This window comes from Hemiscyllium ocellatum, chromosome 8, assembly GCF_020745735.1.
Source record: "Hemiscyllium ocellatum isolate sHemOce1 chromosome 8, sHemOce1.pat.X.cur, whole genome shotgun sequence".
NCBI classification, from domain to species: Eukaryota; Metazoa; Chordata; class Chondrichthyes; order Orectolobiformes; family Hemiscylliidae; genus Hemiscyllium; species Hemiscyllium ocellatum.
In genome coordinates this window covers 79053585-79071836 of record NC_083408.1, presented here as the reverse complement: position 1 = coordinate 79071836, position 18252 = coordinate 79053585, and the positions used below count along the sequence as shown (strand labels likewise).

Genomic DNA, 18252 nt, shown 5'->3' with positions numbered 1-18252 from the left:
CATAAAGACTGTTCCCTCTGCGACTACCTCAACAGGTCCACATTCCCCCAACAACCCAGCCTCCCCTCCTGGCACCTTTCCCTGCCATTGCACCTATGCCCACACCTCCCCCTCACCACCATCCAAGGCTGCAAAGGTGCCTTCCACATCCATCAAAGTTTCGCCTACACTTTCACACGTCATTTAGTGTATCCACTGCTCCCGATGCGGTCTCGTCTATATTGGGGAGATAGGACGTCATCTCCCATAGCGCTTCAGAGAACACCTCCAGGACTCCCGCATCAACCAACCCCACGCCCCATGGCCGAGGACATGCAGGTCATGGGTCTCCTCCATCACCACTTCCTTACCACCCAATGCCGGGAGAAAGAACGCCTCATCTTCCGCCTCGGGACCCTCCAACCCCATGGTATCAATGTGGATTTCACCAGCTTCCTCATTTCCCCTCCCCCCACCTTATCCCAGTTCCAGCCTTCCAGCTCAGCTACACTGTCATGACCTGTCCTGCCTGTCCATCTTCCTTCCCACCTATCCACTCCATCCTCCTCTCCAACCTACCACCTTTACCCCACCTCCATCCACCTACTGCACTATCAGCTACCTTTCCCCTCAGCTCCACCCCCCTCCATTTATCTCTCCACCCCGAGGCTCCTATCCTCATTCCTGATGAGGGGCTTTTGCCCGAAACGTTGGTTCTCCTGCTCCTCAGATGCTGCCTGAGCTGCTGCGTTTTTCCAACACCATACTTTCGACTCTAATCTCCAGCATCTGCAATCCTCACTTTCTCCTGCTTTGTTCACCAAACCACTGTAGTTGTACTCCAGTGAAACTTTGCTTAATAGAAATAATGGGGCCTATGGGAAAAGTGGGGTTGGGCAGATCAGCAAAAAATATTACTCGTGATCATTGAAAAATCATCCAAAAATCTAACACAAAGTGTAGCACAGCCTAAATTAAGGTTGAAATCATACTTCTTAACAAAACAAAAGTAAATTTAACACAATACAATACAAAAAATAAAGCAGCTCTCTGTCCAGTACCTTTCACAGAAAGCTGCCCTGTTGGCAGCTGACATTGGCGCACGCGCAGAACGGCTCTAAGACCTACACTGATGTCACACACGCATGACCACCGACACATGCGCAGAATGGCAAGAACACTGAAGTATGTGCAGAACGGTGTGGAGATTTCGGCGCACACATCAGTGCATGCGCAGAATGAAGCACGTGAACCGATCCCACCTGGAATCACGCTATTGCCAATAGAGATAAGCGTTCTCCAAACTAACGTCCCCTAAATATTCAGCAACATTATCGCCAAATCGCACTGCTGAAATGCACGTTATTCCAGAACTGCTAGTATAAACAAAGATAGAGGGCAACTTGTTAATATGACCTTGACCAATCCACATCTAAATATTGCTGCCCAACATTACAAATGAAGAAAACTTTAAATTTTTGTGTGAAAAAATAAATTTTGACCAAGAAATCTATATACAATTAAACGTTTTACACTGACAATTCTCATTGAACTTGAACTTAAAAGGGTATACGCTACTGCCAACATCATGACAACATTGTAAAAGAATGTGAAGGCTCCACTTTATTTTGTTGATGTCCTTGTAATATCCACTAGACAAAAGAGATCAAGTCATTATTTACAGTTGAATCATTGCCAGACATTCTTGTACAATTGTTTTTTAAACTAGAAAATGCTTTCAAATTGTTGGTATTGATGCTATGTTTATAAAGCATTGTTCATGAAATCACAGAGCAGGAAGATCACTTTTGGATCATCAGCACAATACCCCCTACCCCGAATATCCTTAGGTCAACATCACAGAAATTTTACTACACTACAATTGTAAGCCTTACTTGGAAAGTAAGGGTGCTGCTCTAAAATGTCAGATGATTCCAAGAGTCAAAACTTAAAAAGTTATGAGATGAGGTTCACAGAATCAAACGTGTTTCCAACAGAGGAAAGAAAATTTAAAAGGGTTATAAGAAGAATTTTCTCCTCAAAGTAGTGGGTTTCTGGCATAAATCTCAGTCAAAGTAATTAGTGTAGTTTTAATCTAGAAAAGAACTCAATGGGGAGACAGAACAACAGTTGTTTCAGTTTTGGATGGTTTCAGTAACCAGTACATCAGCCACATGCCCATGTTCAAGAGATGACAGTGCAGAGCTGAGTAACTGCATTTTTGAATCAGTAAGTAATGAGTAGGAGATGTATATATCAGGCATGTGGTCTTAATATTCATTCTCACAGTAGGCATATGAACTATAATTTTCTTGTGTATTTAATAATAACATCGTAAGATGAAATCATAGAGTGTGAATTTTCTTTGTTGTGTTTACTTTACTTCCTTGGTTATTGCTAAAATTCTATACAACATGGAAGAAAATGCTGGAATTCAGCACCATGAAAACACTAACAGCATTCATTAGAACTTTCATCTTCAGCAGGCCCATAAGGGAAGTTGTCTGAGCAAATGAGATCAGCAGCCTGTCATACTTCTTACTCAATTATCTTTACTAACAGTGGAGTGGAGACAGGAGATGTCATTGCATTCCAGGACAGCAGAATGTAAACCCAATGAATAATGCACAACAGTAACAGGGCATATCCCTATGAACAGCTGGCAGCATCCAATCACATTTTGGGAACAGAATCGGTCGCAAGTGTCAATGTCCCCAGCAATCAGACAACACTGGAAAACTCAAAGAATAAAAGTCTAGAAGCTAATTGTTTTCACGCTGGAATTGTAACTTTGCTGAAAGAGAAAGACAGAAAGGTATTACACCAAGTGGTGCTGAATTAAAGCATAGTGAGCTCTGATGAAAAGTCATTTAACCTCAAAACATTAGCTGGCTCTCTCTCCATAAGTGTTGTCTGACCCACTGAGATTTGCAGCATTTTCTGTTTTCAGTACAGCTTTGAGTACCTGCAGTAATTTGCTCCTCTAAAGCATCTTCATTCAAGTGAAAACTGTGGGTAATGACCGATATTGTTGAACAACACTGTGCTATACGATGAACCAAATAATCTCTTTCTATGTTGCACAAGTTCAGGGTTCTGAAGGTTAGAAGGACAAGTATATACAAAGATAGTTAAATAATTTACACAATATTATGAACAGAACAATGAACCTTGTAATCGAATATTGATTTCATAGAACCTTTGCTCAATTACCATCACTGAAAAGGGACACGCAATATAGCATTTTATGTTTGTAGACAGTTAATTTAAGGCCAGCAGATCCATTCAGCAATTTGAATAAATTAAGTGCAACCCATGACATTACAGTTGGAAATGGCCTGTTGGAAGCAAAGACCTATGCCTTGTTCCTAAATATTCTGAAAATAAAAAGAGGATTGTTTGATTGTGACTCAACCATAGCAACAAGATAATTGTCAAAGCTAGTTCATACTTTCTACTTACTTGTTGGTCCTGTAGTTTCATTCCAACTACTCGGAAGGTATTATTAGAGGTGTTGTGATAGATGTTGACTCTGCTGAACCCTTGTTGTCCAGGTTTGGCTGGGACCCACTTTTTGCTTGAATCATCATAGACCATAACCGAGGCCCGCGCTTGGCAGATGCTCTGTTCACTGAAAAAGAAGGTGGCAATTAGCCATTTAAGGAAATAGCCCTCATACAAATGTCAATATACTAGAGTACAAACCCAGGAATAGAGCCGAAGTATATTTCAATATAAGCTGTAAAAGATGACAACTGTAATGCCACTGGCTGTGATAAGAGAACAAATAGGCTTTACCATGAAGTATTTGGAATGGTCAGTAAATCAGTCAAATATCAGAATATTTCCCTGCTTCTTTAAGAAGATCATTCCCCCTGTCAAATGCCTCTATAACTGGACAGTAGTGGGAAAATATTTAACAGAATGCACTAAAGTTAGTTTTTGATATATTGGCTTTAAATCTTCAAACATATAAGGTTATGGGTCGGGCTTCAACCCCTGTTAGAAAAGGTACGTGTTGTGGAAAGACCTAGTATCAAAAAGGAAAGGGTGATTTGGCCAGAGAAGAACAGAATTTACTATGCACTTCATAAACCCTCTTTGAACAATCCAAAGCACTTTTGATAAAATTTGTATCTTTTTAGGATCACTGTTAGATGTAAGGGATAGATATTCGCCATGATCTCAGGAGAACTCCTTACTATTACTCAGCATCTGCATTAGTTCATCAAAACTAAAACAGCCAGATGAAGTTTCTGTGAAATGCCTCATTAAAAGCATGGAAGCTGACAATGCAGCACTCATGCAGGACATGTTCTTATGTTCAACCAATATCGGATGCTTGAGAACTGGATGGCAGCTTGAACCCACAACTTTCTGGCTTAGAGGTAAGATGCATCAACTCAGACAAGCTCCAAATAGAAATAGAATAACTCTTTAATTACCTTAAAATTAGGAACAAATATTATTACAGAATTGCAAAATTTTCTATTTTAGGATTCAGAAGGCATAGGAGTTGCACTTAACACATTTTTATCAAATCAGCAGAGAATAGAGTTTCAATGGTATAAAAGTGAATAGCTGAAATAGACTGTACTACAGATACCAATGATAACACCATATCTTGCTCGATCAGCTGTTTCTGAACAGCTTTCACCAGACAATCGTGGGAAAAGAGTTTCAAAGCTGTGCCTGCAAATGTTGGAAATTAGCAGACAGTCAATTTAAATGAAGTAGTCAGGAAATAATACCATAGAATCAGCAAATAGTGAAACCAGAATAAACATGATTAACAAAAACAGCTTGACCTTTCCATCAGACAAAGTTCTGTTTGTGATTTAAATGAGAAACATTTAACAATGAAAACAATATTCACATCAAAACATGAAGAAAACATTAAGAAAAGCAAGAACGTTTTCTTTATTGTGCTGTCAATGTCACTGTGGTTCTTCTCTTGTCCCCTCCCTCATTAAAGCTTTTTTATATGGTTAGTGTTCAAAGATGCAGAAGATAATGCCGAGCTTCAAATGCTTTTTTGACTGATTTTACATTCATCTAAATAATTAATGCCATAAGTTATGTCTAAGATGGAGTTCCTCTACATTTTCAGAAAACTTGTACATTGAGGCCAGGATGTTCACATCCTTGTATATTTTTACATATCCAGAGTAATACATTAGCGCCTTCTTTGTGTCTATGATGCCTGGAAATGATTCCCTTCCACATGCTATTAACAGATTCTAAAGTAAGTATTTTAGTGATACAGCTGGCTGAAAATTCCCTCCTGCTTCTTCCATACCTTTCCTGTACTTCATGTCCCCAATGGCCCATATTCACTCTTCCCATAATCCCATGCTAGGCAAAACCTTTACTTTCCTGCTAGATGGCTCTTCCCTTTCCGTACTCCTATGCTTGCTCATCAAACATTTAATATGGACAGAATGCATGAGTCCTATCATTGGGAACTTTTGAGATGTTCATGAAAATGTCAGAGTAAACAAACAGGCATTTGAAAGCCACTCAATTTAAACACGTCTGAGGAGCTCATGAAACTGTCAATCTAAAGAGAGATCACAGTCTCCTTGGTAGCTTTACAAATAACTCCCACTATGTTGAATCCCCTTAATATGGACTAGAGCTCAGATAGGCATTCATCATATGATTCAATTCCACACGTGGGTCATCAAGACCTCTAGGGATGAATATATTAAAGCCCTTGAACAAATGGCTATTTACTTCTTTGCTTTCCCTTCATTTCAAAGGATAAACTAATGGCTGACTTGTTGAACAAAGAACTCGGCCATCTGTTCCATTACTTCAAAGACTGAAGAGAAGGCTAAGCTGTCAATCAATGAAAAGATGAAAGCACAAGGATTAATTGACAATGTAAAATCTGAACATCAATATTATTCAATGCAGAAAAGCACTTTATCCACTGTATAAACTAACTTATGTTTCTTTCCACAATCACAATGCTGATCAATTTAACAGTCACTTATTTTTTTCCAAACAAAATCTTATCATTGATCCTTGAATTAAAATTATACTTCACTCATCATACAGCAATACCGTTTGAAATAGGAAGTTAGCAAAACTTTTAAATTTACCTGCCAAAGGATTCCAGATACCAAATCAAGCTTCTCCAATGGTTTCCCATACCTCTGAGTTGACATGAACTACTCCTTCAGGAGCTGTCCCAACTCTATGAAAACTGAGGGGATGTCTGAAATCACAGCTCCACAATGCAGCCTCCATTACAAGAATTACTGTACATGGGCTTGAGGCTCCCACTCCTTACTTTGGATACCAGGGATAGGGTTAGAAATCCCAGAATCAGGTGTCACACGTCTTTGCATCAACCCAATCAGATCACAGGGATGATAAAATCTGGCCTATTCATTTCTAATTAAGTTATATATTTAGCAGTTCCAGAGACAGCTAAGGATCAAAAGGAAATGTACAGCTGAACTGCACAATGAGAATAAGGTTCTGAAAAATTATTTAAGATATGCCATTTTCATTCTTACACAACAGTGCATTATATTGGGTGGATCAAAGACAGTGACTGGTAGTACCCAACTTTTCTTTGAAGTGCATCAGATCCCTTGTCTCTGTCACACTGACCATCAAGACCTGGGCTTTGGAATGTCTAAGACGCTGATATCTCAATATAGTCAGATAGTATAAATGGCATGTGAGACTGTTCAGAAATTATACGAAGGCTCATTAAAGACTTGATAGCATTTATACGAGGGGGCTTCCAGAAGTTGTGAAATGCATCATACCTGAAATTCAAGCAATCTTGTTTTCTCAACAGATGATGTCTGATCTACTGATCCTCATTAGAGTTAGAGTTTGTTTCAGATTTCTACCACCTGTAGCAGCTGCCTTTTATAAAAAACACAGTTCTGTTCATTTGACAAAATCACCTTAATGGTTCAATTACATAATTTTAAGAGTACTCCGTATTATGTATTGTAATTTTTCTTCTAGTTTCTCTTCTCCTTACTACAATTTTGAATAATTAATTTCATATCATAGGAAGCCAGCTGCCTTCACTTTCAACATGGCTCAGGTTAGTCACCCAGCACTATATTTGTGACCCCAATTTATTATCATCTCAGAGTGGTTGAGTATTTCAAGAACTGAAAGTCTCTATAAAATGCAAGAATCTAACCACACTACTTATCTGAAGCATTAAAGCATTAAGTTCATTAACATAAGACACCACAGCAACAACTAATACAGAACTGTGAATTGCACACAAAGGTGGGGAAATTCCACTTAGAAACTTATAATGACTGCTCCTTTCATATAACTGATATCTCAAGATGCTTTACAGGAAGATTGGTGAATAGTTGGCCAGAGCTTACACTGAAATTAATAGAGGAGATGAAAAGCAATGGAGTAGGTTGTGATGATGCATTTGAGGGTGGAGAAAGATGCAGCGAGGTAGAGTAAACTGTAGTTCCATTATTTTTCTTTTCAGAATTAATCATTCTTAAATCATTCCTTTATTAATCTTACTTCAAGCGTGAGCTGAATAGGATTTATGAAAGAGAAATGTATGGATGCACTCGATAACTGCCGCTAGATGTTTGAAGTTGATGGCCTGAATCTTCTGAGCAGCAAAAATCATGTCAGATTTCAGTTCTGCTCTTAGCTTTTTGAGTGCCCCGGTGCTCTGCATTTCTGACCGGGTCTTCAGTTACAGGCCTGTTCAGAAATCTGGAGTGTTATTCCATCAAATATCATCCTTGTATCTCTGGATCATCAGGGAAAGACAGGCCAAGTGGCATTAATCAACACACTGGAGAATTTTGGGACATTTAATCAGCTTTTCAGTGTATTACTGAACGGATAGGCAGGATCTTACCTCACTCTCTGAGTGCAGTGAGCTGGTTTAAATGGTAGATACAATGAGAAAACCTGCTTGGCCTCATGGAGAGAATCGCTTCATCAAAATTGACCCAACTCGCACTTAGCCAAAAAATATAATTGTTTGTCCAATGTGGCTGACAGAAGGGTGACTCTCTGCATCTGTATTGGTAGGATGATAGCTAGTTAGCGTAGCTGCTGTTTAGGTTATAGATAGGTAAAGTGTTAGGAGGATGATTGGTCATAGGTTGGTAGCATAACGTGCGGGCAGGGTAGCAGTTGGGCAGAGTGGTAGATTGGTTAGTAGGATGGTGGGATAGCAGCTGTGTTGGATGGCAGATGGGTAGTGGCAGCTGGGTTAGGTGTTATAAGTAGTTACATAAAGAAACAATACAGCATAGCAACAAGACCACCAAGCCTGCACCAATTCCTAATCCTTATTCAGACCTATAACTCATTGCCCATGTGATTTCTAATCCCTCTGGTCACCTCATGTTCATATGTCTATCAAAATATGCCTTAAATGTTGCTAACTTGCCTGCTTCCACCACCTTCATGGGCAATGTGTTCCAGGCACTCACCATCCTCTGTGTGAAAAGATAACTTCTCCCTTCTTCCCTAAACTTTTCCCTCTCACCTTGAATCTGTGCCCTTCTGCAGTTGACCTTTCCACCCTGGGAAAAAGTCTCTGACTCCACACTCTCTATGCCTCTCATAATTTTGTAGACCTCCATCAAATCACCCCTCAGCTTCCCTCTTTCCAGTGAAAACAATCCAAGTTGATCCAACCTCAACTCATACTGAAAACTCTCTAGACCAGGCAACATCCTGGTAAACCGCTACACTCTCCCCAAAGCATTCATGTCCTTCTGGTAGTATAGTAACCAAAACCGCACTACTCCAACTGTGGCATAACTAAGGTTTTTTGTGATTGTAGCATAACTTGCCAACTATTACATTTGATGCCCTAAGTGATGAAGCCAAGCATGCTATATGCCTTCTTGCCCACCTTATCCACCTGTGTTGTCACTTTCAGGGATCTGTGGACCTGTACTCCCAGATACCTCTATGTCAATGCTCCGAAGGGTTCAGCCATTTCTTGTATAATTCACACCTGAATTTGATTTTCCAAAATGCACCACCTCACATTAGGTAGCATATTAGTAATTGAGTTGGATTGGGAAAGAATTTCAGAGACAGGCAGACTATTGGGATGTAGGAGGGTCAGGCTAGAGTTAGGGTTTCAGAGGGAATGGGAGACTTAGGGGTGACTCGGTGAAGTGGTATGTAGGGTGAGAACAGCTAGGCATTTTAGGAGAGGTTGTGAAGGTGAGAAGTCAAGGACGCAAGTTAGGAATTTAGAGGATATGGGTGGTTTGGTGGAAGGTCAGTGATTTGGGAGGAACCAGGATTGGGGAGGATTCAAGTGATGTTAAGAAGGTCAGTTGGACAGTCACCCAGCAGACTTGAATTTTCTCATTCAAGATTTCCTGGGGAACTATCCAGAAACATACTGGATATCAGAACTGCCCAAAGCATCTGACTCTATCTCAGAAGTGGAGACTTTGTCAGAGGATCTGGGGAGCAGGAGAATTCCCTTTTGAAACTTTCAACATCCTCGTTAATTCTCACTTAGTCAATGCGCAGATCTTCTGAGGGATCTTGATGCATAGAATGGACCCTTGGTCAAATATATCACTAGACAGAGATTGGAGGATCTGAAGAATCAATGTTATGTTTCATGAACTGTTTGAAATGCTGAGTTACGGTAGGGAGCAAAGACCATTCATATGAACTGCCATGTGTTTCAATTCACATTTCTAAAATGGATTCCCTAGGCATTAGGCAGTGACTGACTTTAAATATGTCAGCCTCTTGCAGTCAAGATCAAGACAGCAGAATTAACTGCTTATAAATGTCTTAATGGTCTATAAATCAGTAGTTAACAACTAAGTTGTAAACTTATCCTTAAATCCTAGTGAAACAAGGATCTTGTGGTGTTGTGGTAATGGTTCCTACTTCTGGGTCAGAAAGCCCAATCTGCATCACAGGTTTGCCATACCATGTCTGAAATGGTTAATTAAAATACCAATACTGAAGAAATTGACATGAACATATGGCCAATCAGATGGACGTGGTCTTGAACTTGACAATTCGTTTTACAAAACAAGCTTCTTGTTAAATGCCAGAAACTTATATTTATGGTGACCTTTACATCATAGAATATCCCAAAGCCACGTAAGGAGAAATGTGGTCAGATGACCAAGAGCTTTGTCAAAGTTTTAAAGGATAACGATGAGGTTGGGTTAAAGAGGTCAGCGGTTCAAATGGTGTGTTTCCCAGACCTTAACACAATCTGTGTTCAAATAAAGTTCTATCCATTATATTTATCAGATTGCAATGCCTCCTTTTAAGCAAAACAAGGGAAAAATTGCAGTTCTCCCCAAAATTAATAGCTTGTTATTGAAACTGCTCTCATGCGTGCATTCTAAAACCAACCTTGTTGGCTCATTGAGATTTTGTAATTTACACAGCAAATTGAGCAGTTCAATTTTTTGTGTTTTTGACTAATTTCAGGTTTCTTGCATCCCTGCATCATGTATAACCAAAATATATCTAAAATGCAAATTGTAATATTTAAATGCTGCCTACGATTGTTATATTTTTGAGCAATTTTCTCTGGATACTGTTTTATTTTAGAAAGTAATTCCCTCCCTAAGTTTGCTGATGATTTATCATGTACATCTCATCAAGCAGCCCAAAACCAAAGAAATACAATTCTTGAGATAACTAATTTCATAATTAATTTAAGATGAACATGTGGTCAGATAGAAGTTGTTTAGAACGTGCCAATTTATTTTACAAGCAAGCAATAACTTATTTCTTTATTTTTCTATTTTTGTATGTAAGATTTTGTACCTAGGTACCTTTGTGTCTAAGATGGTGCCAGGAATGGCCACTTTGTACACGTTTCATTGTACTCCTGTACCCTGGAGTTCAGTACACGTGAAAATAAAACCTAAATCTAAAAAGTTTCATGATTTTCATGATTCACTGTATTCAAGTCTAAATGTGTGCATCGAAAATATATAACCACATAAAAGTATTTCAAAGATACCTATAAATAACTGAATTTATTTTACTGTTGACTACAAGAAACAAGTGTAAGCCCAATTAGGTTTGGATTCACCATTTCTGTACAATTTTGATAGTAACGTACAGGACAGGTTTGTGTGTTGATATATTGGAAAACAAATGCACGCATTCACTATGTACCTTTATAGTTTTCAAAGTCATGTGAATTATTAAGGATGCAATTCAGTAGTAGATAATTATATTTACACTTTAAAGCAGACTGTTCATCTCAGTTGTTATGTTATAGCTGCACCACAATGGTCGGCCTGACACCTCATTTGTACCGGTTTTGGAATATTTAAACAGCATTCTAGTCTGTCTTGTTTAAAATGAAGAGCTGAAATCAGATACTCTCAGGTACAAACCAGGCAACGTATTACATCCTCTGGATGTCCAAGGAACTTTTTAGTTGAAATGTTACAGTTACGTATGGCACTCAATTTTCATACAGTAAGAGCCTACAAAAAAAAGTAAATAAATGACCAGAAGGTTTGTTTTTTTGTGGTGTTAGTTGAGGAGGAAGGTTGCCCCAGGATATCAAGATAATTCCATAGCCTTGATCTCAACTCCCCTCAGCTGATATTGGATAATTAAAATGAAGCCAGGTACTTATATACTTCTTTCCACAGCTCATCCTGACGTACTGAAATATTAACTCACATCTAGGATCCTATTACATTTGCAGATCCATATCCAACTCAGCCATAAACCTGGGCCTGAGCAGGAAGCAACAATAACTTCTCTGACAGCCTGTTAATGAGGTACTGAGGCATTCTTAGGGTCTTCTCTAAATGTTTTCTAACCATAATGGTACAATATGGACTGTGAAATAATTTTGAAAATATTTTTTGATGTTTTAATCTGGTTGGATAAGTTTCAAGAACCTAAACTGTGGCTGAAATCTGTGGAGTACTACAGTGATGCTAAGTCCCATGTTGACATCCAGAAGATGGACAATCTATCATTTTACATTCTGGAGTACATGCTGTGTGTTGCCACTATTCATGATTTGCAGAGTTTATTTAAAACATAATCCTTATTCAGGTGCAAGACTGATTTAAATTTTGTGGCCTAGCAATTGGTCCATATTTTTAGGGAGGTTTTCAAACTAAGCATCCAACGTGGTGAGAATTTCCCGGTGTTGTTAATTGACCCCAAACCTCTGGGGAAGAAAGAAATGTGTCATTTATCCACACTGCAAACAAATGTTAAACACCCTGCCAATGGAAATGGCAGGTCAAACAGCTGTTAAAAGTCTTTTTTCCAAGAACCTTTGACCTCTCCACACATGAAAAGGAAATGAGCTGTGCGTCCCTGCCCGATTGTAAGTGCAATCTGTCTAAATTTCTAGATGTGTATCTTATAAGGTCATGGATATACTTTCAATAATAATAGATTGACAATACACTAAAGCTCTTTCCAGTTTCTGCAAAGGGATATGGACACATCCAGATTGAGAGAGTAGGAAAAGGCAAACTCTTTGAAAACAAAACTTTTATATAATATTGCTTTTTCATGGTTTCATTGAGTTATAATTTGTTTCAGATCTGCAGTCAATGAAAAGTCTGTTCAGTAACAAGAAATGATCAAGCCTAATATGTCACATACATTCGCAAATTAATACCAGACACTGTTACCTCAGGGAGCTGCTTTTCAGTTGTCAAGTGACCATTATGTTTGTAAATCTACAATGACAAAAGAAGCCATGGGAGCAGATTTTTCGATCAGCAGCAGCCAACGGCACTAGTTTTGATGAATAAGCTAAAAATAACTTTAACCAAGATGTTCTAACAAGGTAACCATTTCCTGAGTGCTTGCAGAGCAGATTAGTCACTGTTCCTATAGCCTTGGATGGAGGAGGTAGACAGGCAGGGAAGTCATGCTTTTACAGTCTGCACATGGTCTCTGAATTGTCATTCTCATTATAACTTCTACACAAAATTCCATCTTTCTGCTCATTCATGTCTGTGATAACTTTCATCAATAGTTCTTTTCGGAGGACATTTGGGTCACAGATTCTTTTCCATTCTCAGACATGTCAGTTCTTGTGTAGTTACCTGGTCTGTCTTTCATATGTAAATACATTCAGTATAAAACTGTCGATATTGCATTGGACATATTCTGTAGTTATAATATTTGTATAGGTTTAGATCACAAATACAATAGAGAATTAATGATAAAAGAACTAGCAATAGCTTAAATTTGCCTGCCAGGGAAATGAGTGTTTCATGCACACCTTTTAAATAATAACGTGCAATTTCGCTCAAGGCCGGCGTTAACTAAGATGGAGCATGTTTGACTTTTTTTATTCATATGTGGGATGTGGGCTTCTCTGGTTGGGCTAATATTTATTGCACATCCTTAATTGCCCTAAAGTGAGCTGCTTTCTTGAACTAATGTTGTCTTTAGCGTGAATGAACAAATCATTGTCATGGTGTAGTTAGGGAAACAGTTTCAGGATTTTGACCCAACACCAGTCAGGAAGTTCTGTGACCTGGAGGAGCACTTGCACATGGTGGAATTTCCATGCATCTGATTACCTAGTCTCTTTTTGCTGGTAGACATTCCAGGTTTAGAAGGCGCTGTTGAAACAGCCTTGGTTAGTAACTGCAGTTAATCTTCTAGATGGTGCCATGGTACATTGGTGGTGAAGGGAGTGAATTTTGAAAGTGGGATACCAATTAAGTGGGCTGTTTTCTTGTGCATAGTGAGAAGCTCCTTGAGTGTTGATGGAACTGCACCCATTCACACATCTGGAGGCAATGCATCATGCATCTTGGAGATTGTGGATAGGCTTTAGAGAGACAGAAGGTGAGTTATTCATCTCAGAATTCCCAAGCTCTGACCTGTTCTTGCAGCTACTGTATTCAGTTCAGTTTCTGGTTAATGATATCCTGATAGTGGGGGCTTTCAGAGATGTTAATATCATTGAAGATCAAGGGCAAGGGTTAGCTTCTCTCTTGTTACAGATTGTTTTTGCCTGGCTGTTTTGAGACATGCATGTTACTTACTACCATCAGCCCAAACCTGAATATTGTCCAGAATTTGCTGCATATGGACACGGACTGCTTCAGAGGACATATGAATATATTGAACATTGTGCAATCATCAGTGACCACCCTCACTTCTGACCTTATGATAGAGGGAAGATCATTGATGTGATTGGGCCCAGGACATTCCCATGAGAACCAGATGCAGGAATGTTTTAGAGCTGAGTGAATGACATCCAACAAGTTCCATAACCTTGACAGTATCCAGTGCTTTCAGTTGCTGGCTGATATCCTACGCAGCGAGTCAAGTTAGTGAAGACTGACACCAGTGATGCTGGAGGAGCCAAAGATGAATCATCCACTCCGCACACCAAGGTAAAGATGGATGCATTGTGTAATGGCTACCTATCAATGGTGACAATGATTGGCAGCAATTTGAAACATGATGATACATTAACACCTTAAAAAATGGATGCAAACATCTTTGCAAAGAGAGAAAGAAGTAAGCAGCAGCTGCTCAATGGTTAGCTATTGCTGTAGAGGATCAATGCACAACTGTCATCGTGTGTTCTTTCATCTACATCCTGTTTCTATTTACCTTCTGTTTTATTAGCAAAAGGATTAAGTTATGCAAAACAAAAGTTCTATTGTTCATCTGGTGACAGAATCAATCATTAGCACAGTTGACACAACTCATACTACCTTAATCAACTGGCTTGAACTCTAGTGTCTTTGTTAGTGATGTAACTAGGAATAATTTTGCAGTACATTTGTTCAGCACTGCTCCCGTTCAATAGTATATGGTACTAATGATGTGGCCAACTGTTCTATAAGAGAATGAGGTTGTTCAAAGATCAGAACAGACTCAACAACACAGCCAAATCCAGGCATGTTCTGTACAGACCCTTTAGAAATTAATGATTTTTTTCTAACATAATGTTACTTATTCAAAACTTGTGAGCAGAAGTTCTATATTTACAGATGTGTGAAGTGTCAGCTCATTAAAAGAGAGAATCCACTGGCACTCATAATGTAATTATTTTGGTATCAAGGCCAGGCCAGCATTAACTTCCAATTTCACTGCAGTGTCAAGTTTGGCATCCAGAAAGATTGCTTAGAGCAGACTTATTAAATTAGCCAGCCCTTTCCTGGGAACATAACTTTAATGTAATGGATTCCAGTTGAGTCAGAAATCGATATAATTTACATTACTTCTCAGAATTATAAATAAGAAATAATTTGTTGTGATTTTTAAATAGCAACACTTTGTATTAATGCCACTTACCTTGCACTGTGACTTCTTTAGCTTTACTGCCATAAATATTGCTAAATTGACTTATTAGATCCTTTTTCTCTGTACAGTTTAAAACATTCCCAGAGCACTACTGCAGACCCACTTGCTTCAGAGGTGTCTTATAACACATCTGAACAGGTTCATCATAAATATCGACAAAGACTTAATGGGCTCTTATGCTGCAGTGGTAGTGTTCTTATCTCTAAGTCAGAAAGCCCAGGTTCAAGTTCGGCCCAGCTGTTCCAGAGGCCATTAATAACATGGCCAAACAAGTTGATTTAAAAGGTTTCCAAATCGCTTTTGACACCAACCATGAGCAATTTCAATATTATTTATAAACTACAAACAGAATATCATGGTTAAAGGAAATCTGAAATAGAAACAGAAAAAAAAGATGGAAATACTCTGGCAGCGTCTATGGAGAGAAAAAAAAGAGCTAAGGGATTGACCATTGTGATAGGAGTGTTAGTAAAAGAAAATTCCTAGTTCTTGCTTTTCATAAATGATGCTGTTTCAGACATGTCTATTTGGTGAAGATTTTGATTATGTGTCCGATTATTACATTGAGTGGCTCAATGTCAAATTTTATTTGCTAAGGGTCCTGTCTTATGACTTCAAGATCACTTTCTCTGAAATCCATTACTAGTAAGCATTCTGACAAACTACATAATAGTGTGAAGAGATGCTGCCTTATCAACACCATATGTATATATTAATCAGTTCCAGATTCATTGACAAATTAAATCTGTATTCCAATTGTGACAGCAATGGTCACTGTATTCAAGAGTTGGGTTTGTCTAGATAATTGTTCAGTTTGATCATCAATTCTCAGCCTTGTAATTTGTCTTGTAGTTAAACAATAATTTGGCTTTAGCAATTACTGCTCTGTATTGATTATCGAGTCTACAAAAACTTCTGGAGGGTTCTTGCAGTGGCAGTGGCCCTACCTCTGAGTCTAAAGGTCTGAGTTCAAGTCCTACCTGCCTCCCAATGTGTGCCATGAAATATCTGAACACGTTGCTTAAAAATATCTACAAAGACTTTCAGAGCGTCTTGTGATGCACTGGCAGTAGTACCCCATTGTTGGGCTAGAAGGTAAAAGGTTGAAGTCCAACTTGTCAGGACGTGTCCTAACAGGTTGATTAGAGAAGGATATTTAGGGATTCTTGTAATGACCCATTTGCTTCAGGTGTCTTATAACACATCTGAACAGGTTCATCATAAATATCGACAAAGACTTAATGGGCTCTTATGGTGCAGTGGTAGTGTCCTTATCTCTAAGCCAGAAAGCCCAGGTTCAAGTTCGGCCCAGGTTCAAGTTCGGCCCAGCTGTTCCAGAGGCAATTAATAACATGGCCAAACATGTCGATTAAAAAGGTTTCCAAATCGCTTTTGACGCCAACCATAAGCTATTTCAATATTATTTATAAACTACAAACAAAATATCATGGTTAAAGGAAATCTGAAATAGAAACAGAAAAAAAAATGGAAATACTCTGGCAGCATCTATGGAGAAAAAAAACAGAGCTAAGGGATTGACCATTGTGATAGGAGTGTTAGTTCCACCCTCTTGGATAAAGATCAGGCCATGCCTGCCTCTGCATGGCCCTTTAACTGGCTTGAGGCATGTCCTTAAGAGGTGTCGGAGATGAACATTTCCAAAGGGCAAGGCAGTGCGTGGTTGAACCTTGCAGGTTGCGTCAAAGATGTCCATCAGAGAGGCATCACTCCTAACCCAGCACCACGGCTCACGGGTAAAATCCTAGATGCAGACGGAGGTCCTTAAAGGGTATTAATTGCTCCAAGGGTGATCAGGCACCCTGACATCTCCCCTTCTGCCGATGAAATTGGAACAGAGGTGGGTGGATGCTCGTAGGCACTGAGAATGACACTGCTGTGATGGCACCCAATTTTATTGCCCCCTCCCATCTGCCCTTGTCCTATTCAGTTGCAAGCAAGCAATGACATCAGAATGATCTCCCCTTTTTCTCTATAAGTTTACTTGATCTGTACTTACTTTTAGTTTTTGCATCTGTATTTTAGCTATACTGATAGTTTTCTTACTCAAAAAGTTTCAGCAATAGCTTGTAATCAAGTAAATTTTTAACTGTTTAACATGGAATCTTTGCTGCTGGCTAGTCTATATTTGGAAATACACCTGGTTGTGACACCTAACTATTCAAATGGATAATGTAAGGCAATATTACCACAAGATGTTACATCTCCAAGGTGATTGAGGGATGGGACACAAGTCTAAAAATTCTTCAGCAACTAAATCCCAATGGCTGATAAAACTGTTCCTCAATACCATTGAATTTGGATGCATTTCAAAAGTATGGCAATGGATGTATTTCCATACTCAAATTAGGCATTGTGACCTTGAAACTACAGGACAATATCACTCTTGTACATGATTTGTAAATTCCTGGAACCAATCATATTCTGCAGAAACAGCCCTCTTGTAAGTCAGTAATTCATGCAGAACAACTGGACCTTTGGTCCTTCTTGAATGTCATTTAAGGAAGGAAAATGCCATACCTATCTGGTCTGGGCCGACAAACGGCACAAGATCCACAGTAATATAATTGATTTTTTTTAACATTGAGCCACTCAGTTCCAGAGCAATTAGGGATGGACCACAAATGCTGCCATTGCAGGTGATGCCTACATCCTCGGACAGAATATTGAAAAAAACTAATCGAACAGCAATTGTTGTGATCTGGTTTTGTCCTTGCAATGCAAAGATATCAGATACAGATGGAATACAGGGAGAACTAGCCACTTGGATACAGAACTGCCTCAAGGAAGAAGAGAGAGGGTAGTGGTAAATGGCTGTTTTTCAGATTGGAGGCCTGTGACCAGTGGAGCGCCTAAATGATCGGTGCTGGGTCCACTACATTTCGTCATTTATATAAATGATTTGGATGTGAGCTTAAGATGTATAGTTAGTAAATTTGTAGATGATCTCAAAATTAG

General features: G+C 39.0%; 1 protein-coding gene across 2 annotated transcripts in view; it reads right to left on the bottom strand.

Moving 5' to 3' along the window:
* Nucleotides 1-18252, bottom strand: part of LOC132817944 (ena/VASP-like protein) — a 267584-nt gene that overhangs the window by 104024 nt on the left and 145308 nt on the right. For both annotated transcript variants that reach the window (XM_060828496.1, XM_060828497.1), the window contains exon 3: nt 3442-3610. In XM_060828496.1, coding sequence (XP_060684479.1) covers nt 3442-3610 — 169 coding nt within the window. The remainder of the gene's footprint in view (nt 1-3441; nt 3611-18252) is intronic.